Source organism: Zingiber officinale, chromosome 3B (assembly GCF_018446385.1).
Source record: "Zingiber officinale cultivar Zhangliang chromosome 3B, Zo_v1.1, whole genome shotgun sequence".
In the NCBI taxonomy this organism is placed as follows: Eukaryota; Viridiplantae; Streptophyta; class Magnoliopsida; order Zingiberales; family Zingiberaceae; genus Zingiber; species Zingiber officinale.
This window is the reverse complement of record NC_055991.1, coordinates 129,576,671-129,602,528: the sequence shown is the minus strand read 5'-3', so window position 1 is coordinate 129,602,528 and position 25,858 is coordinate 129,576,671. Positions and strand designations below refer to the sequence as shown.

The window sequence follows — 25,858 nt, the reverse complement described above, 5'->3', positions numbered from 1 at the left end:
TTGATGTTTCATTGTAGGAGACATGTCTTTTGTTATGCGATATTATTCTTCTCCTAGTTATTTTCACAATTTAAACGTCGAGGCGATTAATTAAGTAGCACCGTGCAAGAGACTGGCCAATTAAAGCGCACATAATGGAAGGCAATTCATTTCCACCTGAATCATTACCCGACTCGGCTACCCACTTACCAACTCGAAGAAAACAAATAGGTAACATGACGGTTTGTATGACGTTGGGGACGCTTATATATCCTCACGTGTTTGACGGCTTGAGAGGTTGCCGTGGTCTCTGATCGGACCTTATATCGGCGGTGGGCGGATGCCCAAAAAAGGAATAATAAAAAAAAAATGAGCGAGTGAATTCGAGGTTTAAGAAGTTGTTGATCGGAGGCTTCGTCGGAGTTTAGTTGGGTTGATTTGGAAGGAGGGAGGACGCGAGTGCAGCACGAAACGGAGAGGGAGGAAGCTAAAGCTCGCCGCGCGCGTCTGCATTATTTTCTCGACTTCCAAGCAAGGGATCGGTGAGCGAGGCGCTTCGATTCTGGCGGCTGTGGTTTGAATTCAAGCTGCTCTTCGGATCGTCGATTGGCAGTTGGTGGTTTCTTCATCAAACGGCCGTCCGGGGATTTGTTGGTTTCCCCCTTTCACTGCTGCCGCGAACTGCTGCGCCGGCGGCATACGACAACTGGCGACCGCGGTCTCGTCCGGGTACAGTTTTCTTATCCTTCTGGAGGTTTCTCGGGTTTAATTGTTCTTGTTAGGTCTCCTCTGTGCATGGTTTTGCGGTGATGCCGTGCTAGGGTTTGAGGAAACTAGCTTGTTTGCATATGTTATCTGTCTCTAGTGCTTCGGTTTGATGATCAATAAAGAATGATGGAAAGTCCAGGACTTCATCTGATTTAGATTTAACTGGAATTTTGATGCCGGTCTGTTTCCTGAGTATGAGGCCTTCGTGGCATCGGCCATGCCTATTAGTTTTTCCTGTCCAATTCTGGGGTCATTTATCTGTCGTTCTATCATTTTCTTGCATTATTAGTGGTTGTTTACATAAAAGGTTACAATGATAATGTTCAATTAAGCTTCCTTAAAATGTTGCAATGATAAATTTCAATTAAACTTCAATGTTTTACTGTCTTCAATGATTAGTGAGCTACGCGGATGGGCACTTATGCGCTAAAAGGGCATATGGGATTAATGATATATTTGTTTATTTTCTGTCTTTATGCGTGTTTTGTTACAAAATGTTTTACTTTCCAGTCATTTGCAAGAAAAGATTTACTTTTCAGCATTTATTTCTTTTGTTTGCTTAGTGATTTCTTGACCTTTTCTAATTTTTTAATCACTTAGGTCAGTAAGCAGAGGCTTGATGGTTTTAACAAAATGCTTCTGCTGGGCTTTTTCTGGCCAAGCGTCTGAGTGTGACGCTTCCTCAGTGAAATCTTGTGTAGCTTCATCCTGCCTTAGGTTGCGCGCTGATTTCTCCAGTTGTTGACAACTATGGTTGCAGCTTGTAAATCGTGAGCATTATTGTACTGAAATCTTTCGGGAGGATGAATACACATGCACATTTGCGTGGGCAGATCTCTAATCAGATGCCTGCCCAAACCAGCACACAAGTATCTGTCTCATCGCAGCAAATTGGAAACTTAATTGTGCAGCCATTGCAGAACCTCGGACCACGACATATGGATACAGAACTTCAAAATGGTCGTGCTACTATGCAGAGGAATATGTAAGCAAGTCATAATTTTGGAACTTTGCAATTATCTAATAAGTTACCTGTTCATGCTTCACGGAAAACATAATTTGTGCTCATTGTTATTTATTAACCTCATTGACCCAGAATGATGATTGTAACCTAGAATTGCCAATTTGTTGGTGGACAAAGAAGAAAACACTAATTATAAACAAGCCACATATGTGCATTTAATTTCAGATTATATACCTGATCAACCTGCTCTTATGATATTCCTACCTCACTCAAGCTAGATGCATCTTCCATCTATCTAGTTTAACTCTGTTGATTGGTTTCACCATTCTCTATATTTGAGTGTTGACCTTCTCACTTACAACTTTTAAAGTGATCTTATAAAATTAGTATTTCATTTTAGGAAAAGGACTTTGCTCTCAATTCTTGATCAAATTATGATATTTACATTTGTATATTTTGGATGGTGATATATCATCGTCTGGAGAATTTTCATGGAAACTCCTAATAGGTATGCTGTCTACAACAACAATCATATGAGATAATTTGCACCTTGCATGGGTGGTGCTTTAGTTTGGTAAACTTTGACTCTAGACCTTATGTTGAAGATGACTCTTATTTGGGCAAACACGGGGCACGACTTTGCTAAGAGGTATGATTAGGCCATGTCGGCTATTGTGGGTTTGGCAAGCATGTCGAAAAACTCCGTCACACGGCTGAGAGCAGGCACACCCGTGGCATGGGTTTGCCTAGATGCTGGCCGTGCTCCATCCGAAGGCATCGGGTTTTACAAGATTTGTGTTATTACTTCGTATTTTTATCCAAAATACCATGTATGTGTTGGACTGTAAAAATATGATCACTGTAACCCTAAAACAGAGAGAGAGAATTCTAATTGGAGTTTTCTTGGCCGTTGTGTGGAGTAGACACATCGTTAAACCATGTCAAATTTCTGAGTTCTCGTGTTTTTTCTTCTTTTTCTTTTCAATTTCTTCAGGATTGTTGTAGCACGATCACAACAACTGGTATCAGAGCGAGGTTCAACATGTCTGAAATCTCTTCTGTGAAATTTGATATTGAAACTGGAAATTTTGGATTATGGCAGAGGATGGTTAAATATTTGTTGGTGCAATAAGGAATAGTGAAGGCATTAGACGAAAAGAAACCGAAAGCGATGGAGAAGACAAACTGGGAGAAACTATAGGTGAAAGCGGTGCAACAATCAAACTTTGTCTAACAGATGATGTAATGTATCACGCTAGGGACGAAAAATCACTGGTGGCAGTTTGGTAGAAACTGGAAAGACAGTACATGTCCAAATCACTGACAAACAAGTTCTATCTTAAGCAGAAATTGTTTGGGCTTAAGATGGCAGAGGGCACAGATCTCACCAACATATCAATGTATTTAATCAGATTGTAAGTAATCTAAAATGGGTTGATGTGAAGATCGAAGATGAAGATAGGGGGCTTGATGTGGCGAAGGTTATCTGCCTCCACGTGGACCTGTGAAGTCTACGGTCGTGCCGAGTTGTTAGTCAAGTCAGGGGGTGCGAGGATTATCACAAATCAAGACCGGTCAAAAGTCAAGCTGAGTTGTAAGTCAAGGAGATCGGCTTTGGTCAAGGCGGACCTAAAGCGGGTCTAATGAGGCGCTAAGGCCCTAGTGGGTAGGTTAGCCATGTTTGACCTCTTCAGCTCGTCCACGCTAGACCTCCTCAGCTCATCCATGTCTAACCCCTTCAGCTCGGCCACGCCAGACCTCCTTAGCTCATTCACGTCCGACCCCTTCAGCTCGGTCACGATCGACCGGATCGACCCATTCTAGATACCTTCGGATGCAGCCACTAGCCCCCTATCGTGGGGAACGTGGATATTGTAATGAGCGGAGGACGTGGAACGACTGGGGGCACGTGGACCTACATGGCAGTCCTACAACTTGAACGTGGGGTTTATGCCCCTTTCTTAAGAAGGTACGAAAGGGAGCTCGCTTTCGTAGGCGTAGGTACGCGCACATACGCATTCCAACTCTAACTCTTCATCGTTTTTTCACCAACTAGGCCTGTGCTAATTTGAGCATCAGAGTAGTCGCACCAAGGTATGCTTTGATCCCATTCTAATCTCTCCTGTTGAGTTCTTCAGGTTTGGCGATTGACTCTCTCCCCGGAATCACCCCTCTGGTCTTGGCACATCCTTTGACGGCTTAGTCGTCGACGATCTTTGGCCAGAACAATGTTGATGCTATTGAATTCTCTACCGTCATCTCCTACGTACGATAATTTAATTACGATTCTGATGTGGAGAAAGGAAACTCTCAAGCTAAGGAAGTCACAAGTGTTCTGTTGAGTTTTCATTAGTGAAAGAAAGCTAGCAATGAGAATTCGTAAGGTGAAGGGCTTATGGTAAGAGGTAACCAGGAACTTGGTAGGAGCAAGACTCGATATGGGTCAGGCAACAATAATAAGGGTTGATCTAAATTGAGTAAGAAGGAGATCATGTGCTACAAGTGCGGAGTAATGGGTTACATCAAGAGAGATTGTCCAGAGAAAGAGAAAAAGAAAGCTTATGCAGAGAGTAAACATGGTTCATCGAAGTTTGCAAACATAGTGGAAGAAGAAAATTCAAAGAGCGACGATGATGATATGCTTTCTGTTTTGTCTAGTTTAGAGCAATTGACAGATTCTTGGATCCTGGATTCAGCATGTTCTTATCACATGACGCCTAACAAGGATTGGTTCGACACCTATAAGTCGGTTAATTCTGATTCTATTCTGATGGGTAACGATACATCCTGCAGAGTCATTGGAATAAGGAATGCCAGAATAAAGATGTTTGATAGTATGGTCATAACATTGTGTGATATTAGACATGTAGTAATAAAAGTCAGTAAAGGTGCTCAGACAGTGATGAAATGACAGAAACTAGCAGGGAACATTTATAAATTGTTAGGTACCATAGTTGTAGATGGAACTGCCTTTGTAGAATTTTAATAAGATAATACAATCTTATGGCATATGTGGCTGAGTTTTATAGGTGAGTGTAGGATGCTAGAGCTTCATAAAAGAGGTTTTTTGAAGGGCGTCAAAATATGCAAACTTGAATTTTGCAAGTATTGTATTCTTGGAAAACAAAGCAAAATGTAATTTAAGATAGACACTCACAAGATGGAGGAAATTTTGAAATTCTGGACTATGTTTATACGGATTGGGGGACTGACCAGTGTAGTATCATGTGGACGACATGTGTACTTTGTGAGTTTCATCGACGATTACACTTGGAAAGTCTAGGTTTACTTCATACGCCACAAGTTAAAAACTTTTTCAAAATTCAAGATGTGGAAAACTAAAGTGGAGAATCAAGCTGAAAGGAAAATTAAATGCCTAAGGCCAGGAATTTTGTAAGCAACATGGTATCAAGAGACATTTCACAGTCCGTCGGACACCACAGCAAAATGGTGTAGCAAAAAGAATAAACATGATGACAATCGAGAAAGATCGATGTCTTAGACTGAATGCAAGGCTTGCAAAGAACTTCTAGGTAGAGTGATATTTTCAGAGGAGGCATGGACAAGAAATCCGATTGATTACACTAGTCTCAGGGTGTTTGGATGTCCAACCTACATGCATATTTCTAGTGAGACAGAGCAAAGCTAGATGCGAAGTCTAGACATTGTGCTTTTCTGGGTTATCAGTAAGAGTGAAAGACTTTAAGATTTGGGATCCTAAGGCAAACAAGGTGGTGATTAGTGGAAATGTGATTTTTGATAGAAAAGCCATGTTACAACGTACTCAAGAGGAAAAGAAAAAGTCATCAGAAAATTGCAGCAACAATAAAGATGTCGTATAGGTGGAGCTAGAAACCTATGATGAAGTTAGCTCAAAGCGCACGGAGCATCAGACTATAGTCACATAAAAGACCAGATATATAATCAAACCACCTACTAGATATGGTTTTGAGGACTTGGTTTTTTATACACTTATCACTAGTAGCGGAGATCTTGCAACTTTTCGAGAGGCAATACACAACTTAGAGATTGACAAATGGATGAGTGCTATGATGGAGAAGATAGAGTCTTTGCATAAGAACTAAATGTTGGATTTGGTAAAACTTCTTCAATGAGAAAGCGCTATAAGATGCAAATGGGTATACAAGAAGAAAGAAGCCATATCAGAAAGTGAAGAAGGAAAATTCAAAACTCGACTAGTAGCAAAGGATTACTCACAGATCAAGGGGATTGACTATGATGAGATATCTTCTCCGGTTAGACATACATCTATCAAGGTGGTGTTGGCTTTGGTATCACATTATGATTTGTAGTTGGAGTAAATGGACGTGAAGACAACTTTTCTTCATTACAATTTGGAAGAACAGATTTATGTCACAACCAGAAGGATTTAGTCAGCCCGAGCAGAGCAATTAGTTTGTAAATTGAAGAAGTTGATTTATGGGCTAAAGCAGTCTCTAAGACAGTGGAAAAAATGTTTTGATTGCTATATGATTCAAAATGGGTACAGAAGATGCGAGTAGGAATGCTGCATTTACGTGAAAAGTCTTGACGATGATTCATTTATCGTCTTGTTTACTATATATGGATGATATGCTGATTGTTGCGAATAGTATGAAAGAGGTCCACAAGTTAAAGAAGCTTTTAAGCAAGACATTAAGATTTGGGTGTGGACAAGAATATTATTAGGATGGAGATATATAGAGACAGAATCTCAGGTATCTCAGTGCAGTTATATTGAGAAGGTGTTGGACAAATTTAACATGGGTAATGCGAAGTTTGTGAGTACACTTCTAGCGCATCACTTCAAGTTGTACATTGCATAATGCCCAAAGATGGATGAGGAGATCCAAGACATGTCAAAGGTTCTGCATGCCGGTGCATCTGGTTGTTTTATGTATGCCATGATTTGCACAAAACCTGATTTGGCGCATGCTCTTAGTATGGTTAACAAGTTTTTTCAAATCCTAGTCGGCAACATTGGAATGCAGTTAATGGAATTTTTAGATACTTGAGGAATACTGCAGATTATGACATCGTGTTCAGTAGACAATAGGATGATCCTTTAGTTACAGGATACGTGGATGTAGACTATGTAGGGGATGACAGAAGGTCTACTATAGTGTGTGTTCACTGTGGTGGGATGCTTATTTGTTGGAAGTCCATGGTACAACCTATAGTTGAATTGTCTACTATTGAGTTAGAGTACATGGCAGTAGCTGAAGTAGCCAGGGAAGTATTGTGGCTTAAAGGGTTAGTCAGAGAACCGAGTGTTCGATAAGATGGAGTCGAGTTATATTGTGATAGCTAGAGTGCTATCTATTTGGCAAAGAATCAGGTATATCATGCGAGAACCAACCATATTGATGTGAGGTTTCACAAGATCTGATATCTTCCGAGGAAATAATACTTGAGAAGGTCCACACGTCTAAAAATATTGCAGACATGTTGACAAAGCTTGAACTTGATCCATTTCTCTAGTTGTTAGAGGGGCGTAGCCTGAACTTGGCATTCCAGGTAGAGGTCTTGGAAGATGCTCGTGTTTCTCCTAAGGGGTGAATATTCACCGTGTTCGGGCCTGTGGGAATAGGCACGAACATGGCATGGGCATGCCTCCTATCCGTGCTTCATCCAGAGGCGCTAGGTTTTACTGGATTTGGGTTATTACTTGGTATTTTTATCCAAAATACCATGTATGTGTTGGGCTGTATAAATAGGATTATTGTAACCCTAAATACAACAACAACAACAACCAAGCCTTTTCCCACTAGGTGGGGTCGGCTGTATGAATCCTTTTACACCATTGAGCTCTATCTCCTATTATATCATCATCTATATTTAAATAAATTTTATCTTGTTTTATTGTTGCTAACCAAGCCTTTTTTGGTCTTCCTCATTTGATATGCATGTTTATCATAGTTTCACATCGCCTAACTGGAGCATTTATTGGTCGTTTAAGTATATGTCCGTACCATCTTAAACGTATCTCTCGAAGTTTTTCCTCAATAGATGCAACTCCGACTTTCTCTCTAATGCTCTCATTTCTTATTTTGTCCATCTTCGTATGTCCACATATCCACCTTAACATCCTCATCTCTGCAATTCTCATCTTCTGTTCATGTGCTCGAGTCATAGCCTAACATTCAACTCCATATAACATAGCAGGTCTAACTGCAGTTTTATAGAACTTACCTTTAAGTCTAAGAGGTACTTTACGGTCACATAAAACACTCGACGCTCCCCTGCTTGTATTCTATGTAAGACATCTCTCTCAATCTCTCCATCATTTTGTAAAAATCATCCTAAATATTTAAATCTCTCGGTTCCGGGCAACTCGTCCTCTCCTATCTTAATAATTGTTTCATTACTTCTGATATTACTAAACTTAAATTTCATATATTCTGTCTTTAATCTACTAAGCTTAAAACCTTTCCCTTCTAGTGTTTTCCTCCAAGATTCTAGCTTAGCATTTACTCCTTCATGTGTCTCATCTACCAAGATAATATCATCTGCAAACAACATCCACCACGGTACTGTGTCTTGAATGTGCGCAGTGAGTTCGTCCATAATTAGTGTAAAAAGATAGGAACTTAGAGTTGATCCTTGATGTAACCCTATCTTTATTGGAAATGTTTCAGTTACTCCGCCTGAAGTCTTTACTCTGGTCGTTACATTCTCATACATATCCTTAATTAGTTCAATATATATTACGCTAACACCTCTCTTTTCTAAAATTCTCCATATAATTTCTCTTGGGACTCTATCATAAGCTTTTTCTAAGTCAATGAATACCATGTGCAGATCTTGTTTTTGCTCCCGATATTTTTCAATTAATTGTCTAAGAAGATGTATAACTTCTATTGTCGACCTTCCAGGCATGAACCCAAATTGATTTTCTGTCACTATGGCCTCCTTCCTTAATTTTTTTTTATTATTTTTTCCTAAAGTTTCATAGTATGACCCATTAGTTTAATACCCCTATAATTTGCACAATTTTGTACGTCTCCCATATTCTTATATAAGGGAACTAGAGTACTTATCCTCCATTGATCAGACATTTTTTTTGTTTTCAATATCATGTTAAATAATTTTATACCTCTATGGGAACATCATCTGGTCCAACGGCTTTTCCATTGTGCATCTCATTTAAAGTTTGTTTTATTTCTGAAGTTTGAATTCTACGGTAAAAATTAAAATTTCTATGCTCATTTGACCTAATTAAATTACCTAAGTTAAGTTGGTCACCTAAACCTTCATTAAAAAGTTAATGAAAATATCTCTTCCACCGCTCTTTTATTTCTCCATCGTTTATTAATACCCTATTATATTCATCTTTAATATATTTTATTTGGCTAAGATCTCTTGTTTTTCTTTCTCTCACTTTAGCTATTCTATAAATGTCTCTTTCCCCTTCTTTTGTATCCAATTTTTGATATAACCGTTCAAAAGTTTCATTTTTTGCTTCACTCATTGCTTTCTTAGCTTCTTTCTTGGCTATTGTATATTTTTTTAAGTTTTCCTCGTTCTTACAAATATATAATTCCTTATAAGCTATTCGTTTTTCCTTCACTTTCTCTTGTACTTTCTCATTCCACCACCAAGATTCTTTGCTTAGTGGTGCATGCCTCTTTGACTCACCGAGTACACCCTTAGCTGCTATTTTCAACTTTGATATTATGTTATCCCATGTTGTATTAGAGTCATCGTATATTTCACCTAATGCTTGTACTTCGACCTTCTCCTTAAATATATGTTGTTTCCCATCCTTTAACTTCCACCACTTAATTCTAGGAATTGTATATATTTTCTTTCTATTGATATTATATTTGAGACGTATATCCAACACTACTACCCTATGTTGGGTAGTTAAGTTTTATCCAGGGATGACTTTGCAATCTTTATAAATCTTTCTATCCTTCTTCTTAACCATAAGAAAGTCAATTTGCGATTTGTTATTCCCACTTTTGAATGTGACTAAGTGTTCTTCTCTTTTCTTAAAAAACGTATTAGCTAATATAAGGTCATATGCTATTGCAAAATCTAATATAGTTTTCTCTTCCTCATTCCTCGTTCCAAACCCATAACTCCCATGTACTCTCTTATATTCCTCATTTTTCACTCCGATATGCCCATTTAGATCACCTCCTATTAAAATCATTTCATTTGGTGGAATTTTTTGTAATATTTCATCTAAGTCCTCCCAAAACCTTGATTTGGTAGCTTCATCTAATCCTACTTGTGGTGCATATACGCTAATTATGTTCATAGTTTCTTTCACCACTATTATCTTAAGGGTTATAATTCTATCCCCTCTTCTAACTACTCTTACAACTTCATCCTTTAACAAACTATCTACAATAATACCCACTGCATTTTTTGCTTTACTCTTTCCAGTGTACCATAACTTAAAACCCGAGTTCTCTATCATCTTTGCCTTCTCACCTGTCCATTTTGTTTCTTGTACACACAAAATACTAATTTTTCTCCAAATCATCATATCTACTATCTTCATTGATTTACCAGTGAGAGTTCCTATGTTCCATGTTCCAAATCTTAGATTATTAGTTTTCCTATAATATTTGTTCTTATCTAACCTATGGTGTGAGAACTCTTGCCTATTTAATACTACACCCAAGTTCTTATGGAGATGTAGCGGTCCTTGCTGAGACGTTACAGTCGAACCTTGTAACGCGAACTCTTGCATATTTATCACTACACCCGAGTTCTGGAGATATAGCGGTCCTTGCCGAGACGTTACAGTCGGACCCTGCAACGCGTTCCTTTCAGGGAACAACCTAACATTAACACAATAGTTTAATTGATTCATTCATTGAATATTTGTCATAGTTTGACGCTGGCTGGCAACCTAACACAACCCTCCTCCTTTATCCGGGCTTGGGACCGGCCATAACCGATTGTCATGGGCGGAGTTTTGTAACCCTAAATCAGAGAGAAAATTCTAATTGGAGTTTTATTGGCCGCTTCGTGTAGTAGGCACCATGTCAAATTTATGTGTTCTCTCTTCTCTTGTTTTTCTTTGTTTTCTTTTCGATTTCTTCACGATTGTTGCGACACGATTACAACACCTTAGCCTTTGCGGCACGATTACAACACCTTAGCCTTTGCGGCACGATTACAACACCTTAGCCCATATACCTAACATAAGTGTTATTTATCAAAAATAGTAATCGTAATGGAATTTGCCATCTATACTATCACTGTTCTGGTTATCAGTCAATGTAAGTTTTGAAGTACACCATGATACCATGATTGACATGTATATTCTCTCCATGCTTAACATGTTGTCTCGCTTCTTCATGGTGTTACCAGGTATACTGTAATATTTTTGTTTCTTAAAGAAATTGACTTAAAATGTGAAGTAATTTTAGTAAGAAGTGAGAGCAACCATTTACCTTTTCTATCATCTTGCACAGAAGCCTGGTCTATTTTTAGTTATCTTACTTTAGTTCAGATCATAAAATATCTTTGTGGTGCTATTCAATATTAACTGGACAAGGGTTTCCTCTAAAATATTTCTATTACTATGGCAGTTTATTTGCATTAGGCAGTCTAATCTGTAATTGCACTAGCTTTTGATAATGGTATGAAATTGCAAGATGGTATGATATTACTTTGTTGTATGTTGATTGTGCATGCAATTCAGATAGCTAGAATGTATCGGACTTGACCATTTTGTGCATATATATTAATGCAATTCTAATTTTTAACTTTTCAAATGAAAATGTATTGACTTTTATGATCCATCAAGTAATTGAATATTCTTGGCTTTATTAGTATACAATCTATCAAGACATGGCTCTTAATTTATGATAATCAGACAAATTATTTATCATAACAGATATAATATTCTTCAAAAAAGAAATCAATCAGGTCCTGAGTGGCCCCGCAGGCTACTAGAGGTTGTTAAGCGTATTGAAGATCAAATCTTCAAGGAGATTCCTTCAAAGGTAATTTTATGTTTCTACACACAAGTTCTATCTCTATGGATTTTTATATAATCCAACTGCTCATTTATCTGATTGTTGGGTTAAAAGGCTTCAATTCTCAAGTTGTTTTATTAACTGTAACAACAGTTTTTCATGCAACAATAGTAGCTGTTCAGTTTTGGTGCTGATGTCTTTCTCAAACCATCTAATGCATAAATTTACTGAACAGGAAGTCTATTTGAATTTAGCAACGGAAGCATCTGAGCAACATCTATACTCCATGGTGAAGAGGGTCCTTTACAACAGTCGATCATCAAATCATATTACATCTTCCTCCTCTGTCAGTATGATCCCTACTCCTAGTATTTCAAACAGTGGAAATAACAATACTGGGCATTCAGTTAATTCAGAGCATCCTACATTTTCCACCAGCAAAACCATTGTTGCACCTCAAACTATTTCGAGTTTTGCCAGCTTACCATTAACTGCACATGGTCCAACTGATACCAAAGATAATATATCTTTGAATGCTTCAGATGGTAATTTTCTCTAACATTGTCTTATAATTAAACTGTTAACATAGTCCTATTCTGTGGATTCATTCTGCTCTGGTGCAGGAACAATTTCTAATGGTTACCAGTATCAATCATCCAACTTTGCTCTAGCTTCAAGTAGTGTAATGTCTTCAATTCCTTCAACTAATGTGCCAAGGCAATTTAGTCAAACAATACCAACAGCAGGATTTAATAGTCAGCAGGCTGTATCTGCAAATATTGAATGCTCAAACGGAGGATTGTCTAACACTGAATCTAATGTGGCTCCACAGTCTCTCCAACTAAAGAAATATGTTGAAAATCAAAATATCCACACATTACACAATATTGGTGCCCAAATAGGGGCTGGAATGAGGTTGAATGTTCTTCAAAATGGTTCCCCTCGCGGATTATCTAATGGACTTGCTAATGTTGCATTGGGCTTTATTGGGAACAACATACAAATGAGTGCCCCAGCAGCATCTGAGGGTTTCCAAAGTCCAAATCCTTATTCTAGTTCCCCAAAGCCTCTATATCAGAATTTGGATCCGCAATATCATCAACCAAGGATGCCAAGTAATGTTCATGTTCTTACCATAATCAATGCAATTCATGCCTCTAGTTTTATTTTTCATGTAGTTGGTGTCCATTTTCCCTTTATTTCATGCTTATTCTTGACTATAATTTGCTATCTTATCACATTGTGAGGATGTAGTTCTGTTTTCTGCAGCACCGATGTCTCAGCGAGGGCTATCTGTTCTGAATGGTAGTTATACAGCGAACATGAGTGATATAACACATTCTCAGACCTTTGATGGACCAGATTCATCTGGTTTATCTTCTAACTTAAATTCTGTTATGGATCAGTCAAGAACAAACCAAGGATTACTAAATCCTCATCCAGGTTTCCATGCACCGCAACATTCTCTTGATGACAATCCTCAATTGCTTGTTGATCAATCTGTCAAAATGAATCATCAGCAGCCACAGTCTATTGGAGAAAATCTTCTTCAGTCACAACACAAGGTGCAACAGTCTCTGCAACAGAAAAATCAAACTCGTGTGCAGATTGTTCAGAATCAACATCAGCTATCCCAAATTCATCAGCAAAGCATGCAGAACCAACTCCAACAACTTATACGAGAGAATGACTCTTTGAGACAGTCCTCATCAACCTCAAGATTTGGTGAGCAATTGATGTCTAATCATATGAATGCCACCTGCTCTAACACATTTTTTCCATCAACAACTCAGCAAGTCCAATCTTCAGATTTACAGACCCATTACCAGCAACATTATTCTGCTGAAGTTCAAGCTCAAGCTAAAAGTGTTAAATTTTTAGATCCTTTGCTTAACTCTAAAGACTTTGATGTTTCAATTTCTGAGGAATGTCGAAAGCTGTTGCATCCACACCAGCAGCCTGATGGATTTTCTAACAACTTTAGTTGTGTATCTAGTGGATCGCAAGTGGAGGAACTCCTGCAATTTGAGTGTCATCCTCAACCTATTCAGCAACCACAGGTCACAGATAAATCATCACTTCAACAAATCCAGGTGGAGCTTCATCAAAGATTGATTGGGCAAAATGAAGCTGAACGCCCTCTTCCCGTTCAAGAACTAGATTCCACAAATGAAGAATCTATGAAGCAACAAAATTATTTAAAACAACAAAGATGGCTGTTGTTTCTGCATCACGCTCGCAGGTGTCCCTCAAAAAAAGGAATGTGCTTAGAAGCTAACTGTGTGAAGGCTCAGGAGTTGATTATGCATATGGATGCTTGCAGCAGTGATCTGTGCAAGTTTCCTCGTTGTTTCACATCTAAGAAATTTGTCAAGCATATTTGTAACTGTGCAGCAACTGATTGTCCTGTTTGCATTCCTGTCCGTGATCGGATAGCTGAAAATTATAAGGCACATTCACATGTGTTGTCCCAGACATATTTGTTGTCCGAAACAAACAGAGTTGCTGGTGGGATGAAAGCAGAGATAATGCCTACAGAAGATTCTCAGGACAATCAACCAGCATCAAAGCGTATTAAGAGTGAACACATGTCACCTATTTTTCCTAACAGTGAACCTAGCTTGCTCTCTGTCACTCCTGGAAATCATCAATATGATTTCTGGCATGCTCAAGACCCAGATTGCAAACAAACAACTCTGAAGAATTCTGCTAATTCTGATTTCAATGCGAACATGGATGAGCCTTTTGGTTGTGGACATGAAAAATTACCAGTATTTGGCACTATTAAGGAGAGTATAACTTCGAGAGACTGCAAAAAGAATCCTAATGTTTCTATCGATGTTGGCTCTTGCGTCCATCAAGAAGATATTGTGGATGATAAATTGTTGAATCGGGCTGCTGTTGAAATCAACCAGGACCACCCAGCTAACCAACTAACCGATCAAGTAACTGGAAAATCAGGGAAGCCAAAGATAAAAGGTGTTTCCTTGATTGAATTGTTCACTCCTGAGCAAATTAAAGAGCATATAATTGGTCTAAGGCGATGGGTTGGCCAGGTTAGGTTTTGACATTGTTGTTTTCTTGTACTTTATGATATCTTCACATAGTACTTATGAGATTTCCCATCTTCTTTGATGTCATTTTGTCTGTGTCTTTCTCTACCCGGATTTTTGTAACAAATGGCCATCCTAAAGTAGCATTTTCCCTTTATCTTCACTTAATTTTGTCTTCCATCAGTTCAGTTAATAGTATTTTACTAATGATTTATGTTTGCATAGAGCTCAATGGATGTATAAGATCCATGTGACTAATTCGAAATGGTTGGAACAAATATGGCTGGATGATGATAATGATGATCATTTCAATTGATAAAGTGCTATTCATTGGAAGTGTAAAATCTACATTGTTGAGTAATTGGTAATTTCATGATGAACCATTCTACATCTATATATCTACATAATGACTTTGATCCGCTTCTTTTGGTTCAAACACAAACAACAGTCCTATTCTACATCTATATAACTGCTTAAACTTTTAGTAATTCAATATTTACTACATCCAGTAATCCTAATATACAATATGGACAATGAATTTGAATCCTGGTGTGCATTTATTTCAAATGAATATTCAGTGAAAACATTCAAATGCCAGTTGGTACCAGTGCGGTATTATAACTGAAGTTTCCTACTTGTGCCCATTCTAGTCATCTGGTTGAGTTTTCTCTCTGATTCGCAATACTGATTGACAACCTATCCTGAATAATAAAGCATCCATAGTTCCTAAATCCCTTTATTCCAGCTTTCTATTTCTGCTTCACCTTCACCAACAAAAATAAAATTAGTTCAATGCTTAATCTGAATTAAAATTTAATGAAAGTATATAAAAGAGTAGGGAATCAAATAAATTTATAACTCAAACGTTTTGGAGTATCCCTTTATAATAAATTATTGGAAAATCAGGTGTCTTACACCTGGCAATCAAATAAGAATCTAGTATCCAAGCCTGAGCAAATTCTGAAGAAACAGTGAACTATTGATATTAGTAAACAAGATTGTTACAGCTTGTGGAATTAGTGTTCCTTAAACTATTTTATCTCATAGGCAGAAGATTAAACAAATTTATTTGGACCACTTAATGCTGCAGTTAATTCCAACATATCACACTGGCATGCTCAGTCATAAGTGGAGTCATCTCAGTCTCTATCTTTGGTAAAAGGCAGGTTTCTTAACACTTATGGAGAAAAAATGGGAATTTCGGGTCATTAAATATGTCTACATTTCTTCGTGATAGTTTGACAAGCATTTCCCTATTGATCTAGAGAGCCAACAATGTTGCTGCAACTTAGAATGACACAAGAAAATACAAATCCAATTTGTGTGTTTACTCTGTAGATTCTCATTAGTGGCACACCATTTCTTAGACTGAATAATCTAAATATTTCACCTTTTTTTTAATCAAAACACAGGAATGATATTCTTGGGGGCTTAATATATTTCAGCACTTTACATGTTTTTTTTCCCTTAAGACTCGAACATGGAAGTTGATAAACTTTAATGCAGTGATGACATATATTTAAATACTTGAGCAAAACAACAATGATGATCTAATGATTATGCAGATCATTGCAATACCACATAATAGCTAGTCTAAACAAACCTGGGATGGGCTGTGAGGGACGCCTGGGGTGAGTATAATCACCTTTTTGTTATGATAGTCTAAAAAAACTCAATAGGGGCAGGGATTAATTCCCGACGGACGCATGCTCTCGGGAAAAAAAATTTCCTTCCACCCGCTAGTCACTTAGCGGTCGGCAATAAGCTGACCCCATGATTTATCTTCCTTTACATAACCTAGGACGAGTCGTGAGGGAGTCTGGGGTGAGTGTAATCACCTTTCTACAATAGTTTAAACAAACTCATTTTGATTGTTTACCACATATGGCTGCAGACCATATTTAAATGAATATGGGAAGTAACACACATTGTACTTTTTTATCAATTAAATTCATGTTTTGCAAGGATGTACTTTTTTGCTTGATACATAGTTCTTTTCCAATCATTAGTTGTTTTGGTTTTGTTTTTTTCTTAGAGTAAGGCCAAAGCCGAGAAGAATCAAGCAATGGAGCGCTCAATGACTGAGAATTCTTGCCAGCTTTGTGCAGTGGAAAAACTCACTTTTGAACCACCTCCAATATATTGTTCCCTGTGTGGTGCTCGACTAAAGAAAAATGCACTGTATTATACAGTTGGCAGTGGTGATGCACGCCAATACTTTTGCATCCCATGCTATAATGATGCTCGAGGTGACACTATAGAAGCTGAAGGATCTATATTTGCAAAATCAAAGCTTGAAAAGAAGAGAAATGATGAGGAAACAGAAGAATGGGTAAATTTGTTTGTTCCCTTTAATTGTCTTTGTTGTTCTTTTTCATGTCTTTAATCCTTTCATGTAAAACACTTATTGTTGTAGTGGGTGCAATGTGATAAATGTGAAACTTGGCAACATCAAATATGTGCACTATTCAATGGTCGAAGGAATGATGGAGAAGCAGAATATACTTGCCCTAATTGTTATGTGGAGGAAATAGAGAGAGGTGAACGCAAGCCCTTACCTCAGAGTTCAGTTCTTGGTGCAAAGGATTTACCGAGAACTATACTCAGTGATCATATAGAACAAAGGCTTTTTAGACGTCTAAAACAGGAGAGACAAGAAAGAGCCAAGCAGCAGGGAAAATTTTTTGATGAGGTGAGTGGGTTAATTTTTGATTTTAGACAAAAATCATAGTTGGATCTGAATTTCTAAATGATTTGAAAGTTATTGTGGGCAGTACATCCAAAACTTTTTTTTTATATGTGTTTTAGTGGAAGTTGGCATATGGTCCTGAAGAAATGGCCCTTTGAACAGACAACATCAATTGATTATTAGATGGTGACATGGTGACTCTGGATGAGAGTTATATTTGACCAGCAGAGTTCTTTCTTTCCTGTTCTCAGTTTAATCTTTTGAAGGGGAGCCTTGGCGCAACTTTAAAGTTGTTGCTTTGTGACCAAAAGGTCACGGGTTCGAATCCCGAAAGCAATTCTTGCAAAAAGCAAGGTAAGGCTGTTTACAATGGATCCTTCCCTAGGACCCCGCGTAACGGGAGCTTCGTACACCGGGCTGCCCTTTATAGTTGGTAGACTTGCTGCAGTCTTATTTTGTGCAATACTGCAACTTTTGGAGCTTCTAGTATGTTATTGTATCGTACCTTTGTTAGTATGATATCTGACACATGATTAGATCAGAAACAATAGCCAAACTTTAGAGAAGCTTTCTGAAAGAGTTATGTTAAGAAAGTGCCCCCTGTTGGCAATCAAACACTTTTTGGACCGAAATTAGTATGCCATATATTTACGTATTGGGCAAAATGATTTTTATGGAATTCTTAGTGTCTAAATCATGCAATAACATCTCTAACCAAACCATGAACTTTCCAATTTCTAATGACAAGTGTTTGGCCTTGATTGGTGATAGTAATTTTGCACTTCATGGGCCTTGATAAACTCCCTCTTTCATCTACTAGAAGTCTAGAAGTTTGTAATTTTCATCATATTAGATCTAAGTTTATTCCACATCATATCCCAATCAAAGTTTCTCCTTTTGTGCAGTATGATACTTATGGTTTTGCAAATTGTATAGCACTAATTCTCTAATCTTCTCTTGCACAAAACATATTTTTTTATTATGTTTTTTTTTTTTAAAAAAAAATAGTGGATTCTTCCTAATAAAATACAACCTAAGGAGATTATGTTCGATCTCTATGGTAGTAGCTTCAATGTGAAGATTGTCATTGAAAGGCTATGTGGTGAAGGTTGTTACCTATGGCACGGAGGATGGGCCGGTGCTAAAGGTGACAATTTGTGTCTTAGAAGAGTCAAGCTAGTTTGCATTTTGCAATACCTAAAAATGACATGTTTGGCCTATTTAACCTAATTATCAGTAATAATATATCTGCATATACAATTGAGACGAACAATCTCACAACCAAAACTCACAGAGAACTCAATTTTCATAGTAAAGGACTTATTTATTATCATATCGAGGGTTATCCATACCTTCTTTCTTTATTAATTTGCCAATAAATTGTTTTCTTTCGGCTTTAGTACTTGCACTTCCCTTTACAATGCTAACTCCCTATGGAAGCACTTAAAGGTACATGGCTCATGGAGGGAATTTCTAGATATAGATAATGTTTGGATCAGATTAACATCCTCAAATTGCTCTGGTGATAGTTTTTTGAAATCCAACAACAAATGCTAGAGTTACCTTCTCTAGCGGTGCATGTGACTGAACCACTTGACACCTATGCCATAGATCTTGACCTAGATATATCTATCTCCCCACTCAATGGAGTCAAGTTTTTATTCGTGGAGAATATTGCAACTTAAAAATTTGTTACAAAAACTTCATAAGTGTTTTTTTTAAAAAAAATACTCTTAGGAAATTAAGTGATGCAATAACAAATCAAACTCTTGAATTACATAAAAGATTGGAAGTAAATTGATGAAACATAATAATCCCAATAAACTAGTATTAAATCAAAAGATGCTCATTAAACTACAACCAAATTAAGAGGTATTCCTACAAATCAATTTTTTTATAGCTAAGTGGTAAAGCACTTAGGGGAACAAATAAAAGGACCAGTGTTCGAATCTCAATAAGGATGAATATTCTGAAGGTCGGTTTCTAAGTGTGCACAAGATGTGCTTCAGATTTATCCGGTAGGTGAACTGGGGGGAAAGTTGTGTCTATATTCGGATTATTAGTTGGGTGAAGCCCGAGCACTTGGAATATAAAAAACTAAAATAGCACAATTACTAAAATCAATTGCAAATTATTCTTGATTTGCATTATTAAGTTTTTTTTTACATCAGTATTTTAATTGATAATTTTCTTATTTAGGATTGTAGGGTAATTTTGGTATAAGTTTATTTAGGGCATGTTTTTGAATTGGTTTATTTCTTACTTTATTTTTCGTTGAAAAAAATGACCCCGGTCAGCCCTAGTGACTAGAGTTGTCAGACGGGCTGACCCATGGCAAGGCTGGTTAGCCCATGGTGGGTCAGCCATTTGGTTGGGCCAGCCCGTCGTCTTGACGGGTTGGGAAATCCCCAACCCAACCGAACTAATGGAGGGTTGCGGGTTAGGTGGACCAACCCACGAGCTTACCAAAAATTAAAATAAAATAAAAAAGCATGTGGTAGGCATGGGTTGGCCTCCGAGTTACTCATCCAGTGAAGAGAAATGTTCAATTCATGAAGTAAAATGAATTTAACACATTACTCAGGAAAGCCTATCAAAGTAAGTTAAGAAAGCTTACCATGAAGATGGTTATAAACCAATCTAGAAGTCCCAAATTCCAATTGCATCAATGCACTGCAAAAGAGTAGAGCTCTAGTTCTGATGAACATGAGAGAAGTGTCAATGGACCTCAACGATTGTTCAAGGTGCATGAGCGACTGCAACATTTTCTCAACCCGCAAGCCAACGTAAACCTGCCTCAGGCCGACCCATGAGGGTCACGGCTAGGCGAGTCGGCCTACCTGATCTGCCTTTAAATGGGTTGATAAAATTTCAGCCCAATCCGTTAACTCAACGAACCTAATCCAAATTGACAGCTCTACTATTGACTCATCTATTAACAATAAAATCTTCTCCATTGAGGAAATTTATTTTTACCTTATTTGTTTCTAGCGACCTTAATGAATTGGGTTTTGATGGAGCATAAATATATTATTATATTGAATTAAAATTAAATATAAAATTTATATTAATTGCAAATGAGTTATAAACAATTATTTTAATTCCTTTCATTTAACATGTCTGTTTTTGGTAGCTTGAATATTACTTCTCATAATTGATATTCAGGTGCCTGGGGCCGAGAAGCTAGTAGTTAGAGTTGTTTCATCAGTTGACAAAAAATTGGATGTAAAGCAGCGATTTCTAGAAATATTTCAGGAGGAAAATTATCCTAGAGAATTTCAATATAAATCCAAGGTACAAAAGCTAACTAGTTGAACACTGAATTTTCTTCTTTTTTTTTTCTCATTCTAAGGAAGTGTTTAAATCAGTTTCAAGTAAAAACAATAGATTAAGCATATGATTGAAGTTGAAAATTTTAAGCTAGTTTGTGTTTTTTTTCCAGGCCATACTGTTATTTCAGAAGATAGAAGGGGTAGAAGTATGCCTCTTTGGCATGTATGTTCAAGAATTTGGTTCTGATTGCCCTTTCCCAAATCAGCGCCGTGTCTATCTTTCTTACTTAGACTCTGTCAAGTACTTCAGGCCTGAAATCAAAACAGTGACTGGAGAAGCTCTACGAACATTTGTTTATCATGAAATTCTGGTACACTACTCATTTTTGCATCAATTCCTTTCTCTTTATTCTAAAAACAAATTTATAGATTCACTATTTCAAGTATTTGTGAGCCGTGACATTTATTATGGTTCTGCAGATTGGATATCTTGAATATTGCAAGAAACGAGGATTTACCAGCTGTTACATTTGGGCTTGTCCTCCTTTAAAGGGAGAAGACTACATATTGTACTGCCATCCTGAGATTCAGAAGACACCCAAATCTGACAAACTGAGGGAGTGGTAAAGCTCGGAGTCATTCCAGGCTCCAGCTATTCTTTCCTTCCGGTTCTTATAGCTGCACTATATTGTTTATTTATTTTGACGTTTTTTAGGTACTTATCCATGCTTCAAAAAGCTGCCAAGGAGAATATTGTTGTTGACCTGACTAATTTGTATGATCATTTCTTCGTAACCACGGGGGAGTGCAAGGCCAAAGTAACTGCAGCACGTTTGCCATATTTTGACGGAGATTATTGGCCTGGTGCTGCTGAAGATATGATCAATCAACTTCGTCAAGAGGAAGATAGTAGAAAACAGATGAAGAAAGGCAAAACCAAAATGACACTTACAAAAAGGGCTTTGAAAGCTGCTGGTCATACTGATCTATCTGGAAACACCTCTAAGGATGTTTTGTTGATGCAAAAGGTATTCTTTTCTTCTCAGCCAGGTGTTCCACCACTTTGGCTAGTGGTGGCTGCAGAATTTTCAATTCAGAACTCATCTTATATTATTATTCTTTTTTAAAAAAAATTATAATCTTTCTAGTTGGCAAAGTCTAATTGATCACCGATCTTTGCTTATTTCTTCATGAATTATTTCCATTGGAATAGATGGGATCCTTTGTCCCATTTTCTTGTGTCCCCATGTCCCATTCACTGATCGGATGGACCACATCAGATCATACATCCTTGAGATCTGATATGATCTGATGTAATCCGTTCGATCAATGAATGGGACACGGGGACAAAGTGGGACAGAGGATCCCATCTCCCATTAGAAAGTCTATGCATCCAGTTTTAAATGTATTTTATCTTTACACAGCTTGGAGAAACTATATCCCCTATGAAAGAAGATTTTATAATGGTTCACTTGCAGCATGCTTGCACACATTGTTGCATCCTAATGGTGTCTGGGACACGATGGGTTTGCAATCAATGCAAGAATTTTCAACTTTGTGACAAGTAAGTTCATTTCTAAAGGAAACAATCTTATGTCTTTTTGGACAAGTAGCATGTATGTGATCACAATCAAAGGAAAAAAAAATGCAAAACAAGTGGCCTAAACATAAGGAGATGGAACTGGTCTAGATTTTAGAATATATAATCTATACATAGATATGTATACTTAAATATGTGTGTTCTTGTGTGCGATATAAGCTACGAAGAGTATGTCTGTTGAGTATATGTAACTAGGATGGTTTGGCAGAGACTTTTCTTCTAATGTGGACAAGCAATTTCCTTATCAGTTAGTACTGTTGTCTTCTGATGCAATTTTTTATGCAAAAATTTATAATAGAAAAATTAAAATAACAAAGTGTATTACATATTGCAACCATTGTATGAAAGCCAGCAGAGTTTAAGGAGTCTTACTGTTCATCTTTCAAACTCATTATGTTCATTAAGATATGTTATTCTTGTTTCTTTTACCTTTTTCTACTAGTTTGTGCTGGAACTTGTTTCAATACTTGTGAAATTGTGTATTTTCTGTTATGTGATGACTAGGTGATCTCATGTACAATGTTATATTTTCAAAAAGGAAGCCAATCTCCAAGGTTCATATGCATTTTCCCCATGAAACATGTAGTAATTTCATAAAAGGTTTGAAAGACCTTTCTTTTGGAGAAAGGGGGAAAGGAAAGGACAAGGAACTTGCTTGCACATTATTCTATGTTGCAAGTTGCAACATGCATCAGTTTTGATACTTGGACTCTTCATCTATCCCTTTGTACATATGTCTGACACTGATACTACGAGTCAACACCTAGCATATCTATTGATCACTTGTAACGATTTATAACAACAATAATAATAATTTTGTACTTGTAACATTATCTTTCAATTGCTGTGGTTAGAATCAATTCCAGTGGGAAAAATGAAATTGAACTTTTTGAATCTGCACTTAACATCCAGCCACAGAGTTTGTAAAGCAGCCACAAATGTTGGATCAGGGGCTGATTGGTTACTAATGGCTTGCAGGTGTTATGAAGCTGAAGGAAAGGTCGATCAAAGGGAAAGACATCCTACTAATAGTAGGGAAAAGCATATGTTACATCCAGTGAGTTCTTTTAATAGAAGACATTTTCAGTGTTTCAGCATTATCTTTATTTTGTATGGGTTCACTTATCATCAGCCTGCATCCTTACATGTCTTAGTATTTGCACTTCTATTTCTTGTTGCCAAAATCGTGACCATTAACACCTACATACCACATAGGTTGAAATTTATGATGTTGCTGATGATACAAAGGATAAAGATGAGATTCTAGAAAGTGAATTTTTTGACACTAGGCAAGCATTTCTGAGTCTCTGTCAAGGAAATCACTATCAGTATGATACTCTACGCCGTGCTAAGCATTCGTCAATGATGATCTTATATCACCTCCATAATCCTACTGCACCTGCATTTGTGACCACATGCCATGTTTGCCGTCGTGATATTGAAGCTGGTCAGGGCTGGCGCTGTGAAACTTGTCCAGATTTTGATGTATGCAATGCTTGCTATCAGAAAGGTGGCATTCACCATCCTCATACTTTGACTAATCATCCGACAAATGTTGAACGTGATGCACAAAACAAAGAAGCTCGAGCAAAGCGAGTCTCGCAGGTACTTTTGGAGTTTTCCCTAAAACCTTAAGTGAAATTGTGTTATAATGGTGAACATGTCTCATTATATTCTTGTTTATTACCAATAATGTGGCAAATGTGCAGCATAATATTATTTTCATAGTTATAGCCACATATGCTTTTATGTTTTCCGCAAGTGCTAATAGCGATTCACTATCCTTTTTTCTAAAAAAATGGAAGCAACAGTTAAACTATGACTTTATGTTTGGCATTCTAATTCCAGCATACAAATTTTTTTTTTATGACTATCCACCATGCTCATTGCCATGTTTTGTACATTTTCAGTAATGCAAGACAGACTGCTAACAAGTTTTCAGCAACCAACTAAAATTTTGCTCATAATTGGTCGTTAGTAAATATCATCCTGACTGAATTTCTTCTATTTTGCAGCTTCGGAAAATGCTTGATCTTTTGGTCCATGCTTCGCAGTGTCGATCTCCACAGTGCCAATATCCAAACTGCCGGAAAGTTAAGGGCCTTTTCCGTCATGGTATTCAATGCAAGATACGTGCTTCAGGTGGGTGTGTTTTATGTAAGAGGATGTGGTATCTCCTTCATGTCCATGCTCGTGCATGTAAAGAATCAGCATGCAGTGTACCTCGATGCAGGTACTCTCATTACTAGTATTATTCTGACTTGATGTTGCCAATTCAACAAAGCCAAAAATAATAATTATAAAAACTTTTCCTTACCTTTCCAGGGATCTGAGAGAACACTTTAGAAGGTTGCAACAGCAATCCGATTCCCGGCGTAGGGCTGCAGTAATGGAGATGGTGAGACAGCGTGCTGCTGAGGTTGCTGCAAACTCGGGATAACACACTGTATATAGAGGATTTTGTCGACTAGTCGATTATATTTCATTCGATTTCTTGAATCATGCCATATGACACGACTAAACCAGTCAGTGGGGGGTTTTGGCAACTGAGTCAGAGCGACTAACCAATGGCACGAAGTGATCAGCTCATACTAAGTGGATCTCCCACTTCACCTGCTGTATCTGCTGCAAAAAGTCCAGCGCAGTGCTAACATATTCTGTCGACATCTAAACTGCCGGAGATGCTCCATCGATTCAGCTTACAGCATTTAGTTCATCGTCAATGGTTGGTGGTTGTATTATAGATGTAGTTCGTCTTTGCTAGTTCCAAATTAGTCATATCAAGTTTCTAAATTTTGAGTGTTTAGAGAAAGAATGAAGATGGATGGTTCTTGCACTGGTTCGTGCCCGTCCCTTTTGTACAATGTATATATACTGCTTGAAAAATGAAAATAAGAGAAATCTCGTCCTCCTTTACACTATCTTTGGCTTGCAAATTGAACTAATTAATTTTGGAGTAATAAATGAAGAGACTAGTTTGTTCGGACTGAATGAAGATGCTTATACATTGAAAAATTATAAATGATCTTTTTAAATTACATAAATGTGTCTATTTAAATTATATAAAAATATCTTTCTAAATTAAATGCATACTATGCAATTTTGGTGTATACAATCATTAAAGTTGTATATTTTTTTTAAAATAGAAAATTTTATTAATTTTTAGCAAATACTAAAATATTTCAAAAATAAAATAAAATTTAAATTTCTCACTTCAAAAAAATTATAGTTGATCTTATTTTATAGAAAATAGATAAATGTATAAAAGGCTCCAAGAGGTACTACCTCAATCCGCAAAGCAAAGCTAACCGCTCCCTAATCACACGGACACAGACAAACTCAACCGGTTGTCGGTGTCTACACCCATTAACGGCACATCCACAAATCTAAAAACATGTATTTGGATCTTCCTTAGCATTTTATCATATCTGGAGCTATCCCTTCAAAACGGCTCCGTTTCCCATAAAACATAAATCAAACATGAAACTCCGAGGCGTCGAGCTTTCATCTTCCTATTATTGCCCCTGAAGAGCTCCTCCGGCGGCGTCCTGATCTTACGCACAATCTCTAGCCACCGCCCCACTTTGTCCCA

General features: G+C 37.4%; 1 protein-coding gene across 2 annotated transcripts; it reads left to right on the top strand.

The window, feature by feature from the left end:
- Positions 1-264: 264 nt before the first annotated feature.
- Positions 265-25,187, top strand: LOC121967718 (probable histone acetyltransferase HAC-like 1). 2 transcript variants are annotated; one of them, XM_042518119.1, is made up of 17 exons: positions 265-708; positions 1,353-1,732; positions 11,571-11,679; positions 11,888-12,197; positions 12,276-12,767; positions 12,922-14,708; positions 16,741-17,037; positions 17,122-17,397; positions 20,560-20,688; positions 20,837-21,037; positions 21,147-21,289; positions 21,382-21,694; positions 22,091-22,230; positions 23,245-23,323; positions 23,482-23,871; positions 24,282-24,499; positions 24,592-25,187. In XM_042518119.1, the coding sequence occupies exons 2-17, from the start codon at positions 1,551-1,553 to the stop codon at positions 24,704-24,706; spliced, it is 5,181 nt and encodes a 1,726-aa protein (XP_042374053.1). In that variant the 5' UTR covers positions 265-708; positions 1,353-1,550; the 3' UTR covers positions 24,707-25,187. The 2 variants fall into 2 exon arrangements, with proteins under 2 accessions (XP_042374053.1, XP_042374052.1); XM_042518118.1 differs by having other exon boundaries at positions 1,348-1,732.
- The last annotated feature ends 671 nt before the right edge of the window (positions 25,188-25,858 follow it).

What these genes read in the sequence shown, in the direction of transcription:
- LOC121967718 (XM_042518119.1), top strand. Translation starts at nt 1,551, where the DNA reads ATGAATACACATGCACATTTGCGTGGGCAGATCTCTAATCAGATGCCT. An exon ending in TCAAGGAGATTCCTTCAAAG is followed by an intron (nt 11,680 to 11,887) that starts GTAATTTTATGT and finishes TTTACTGAACAG; the next exon opens with GAAGTCTATTTGAATTTAGC. An exon ending in ATCTTTGAATGCTTCAGATG is followed by an intron (nt 12,198 to 12,275) that starts GTAATTTTCTCT and finishes GCTCTGGTGCAG; the next exon opens with GAACAATTTCTAATGGTTAC.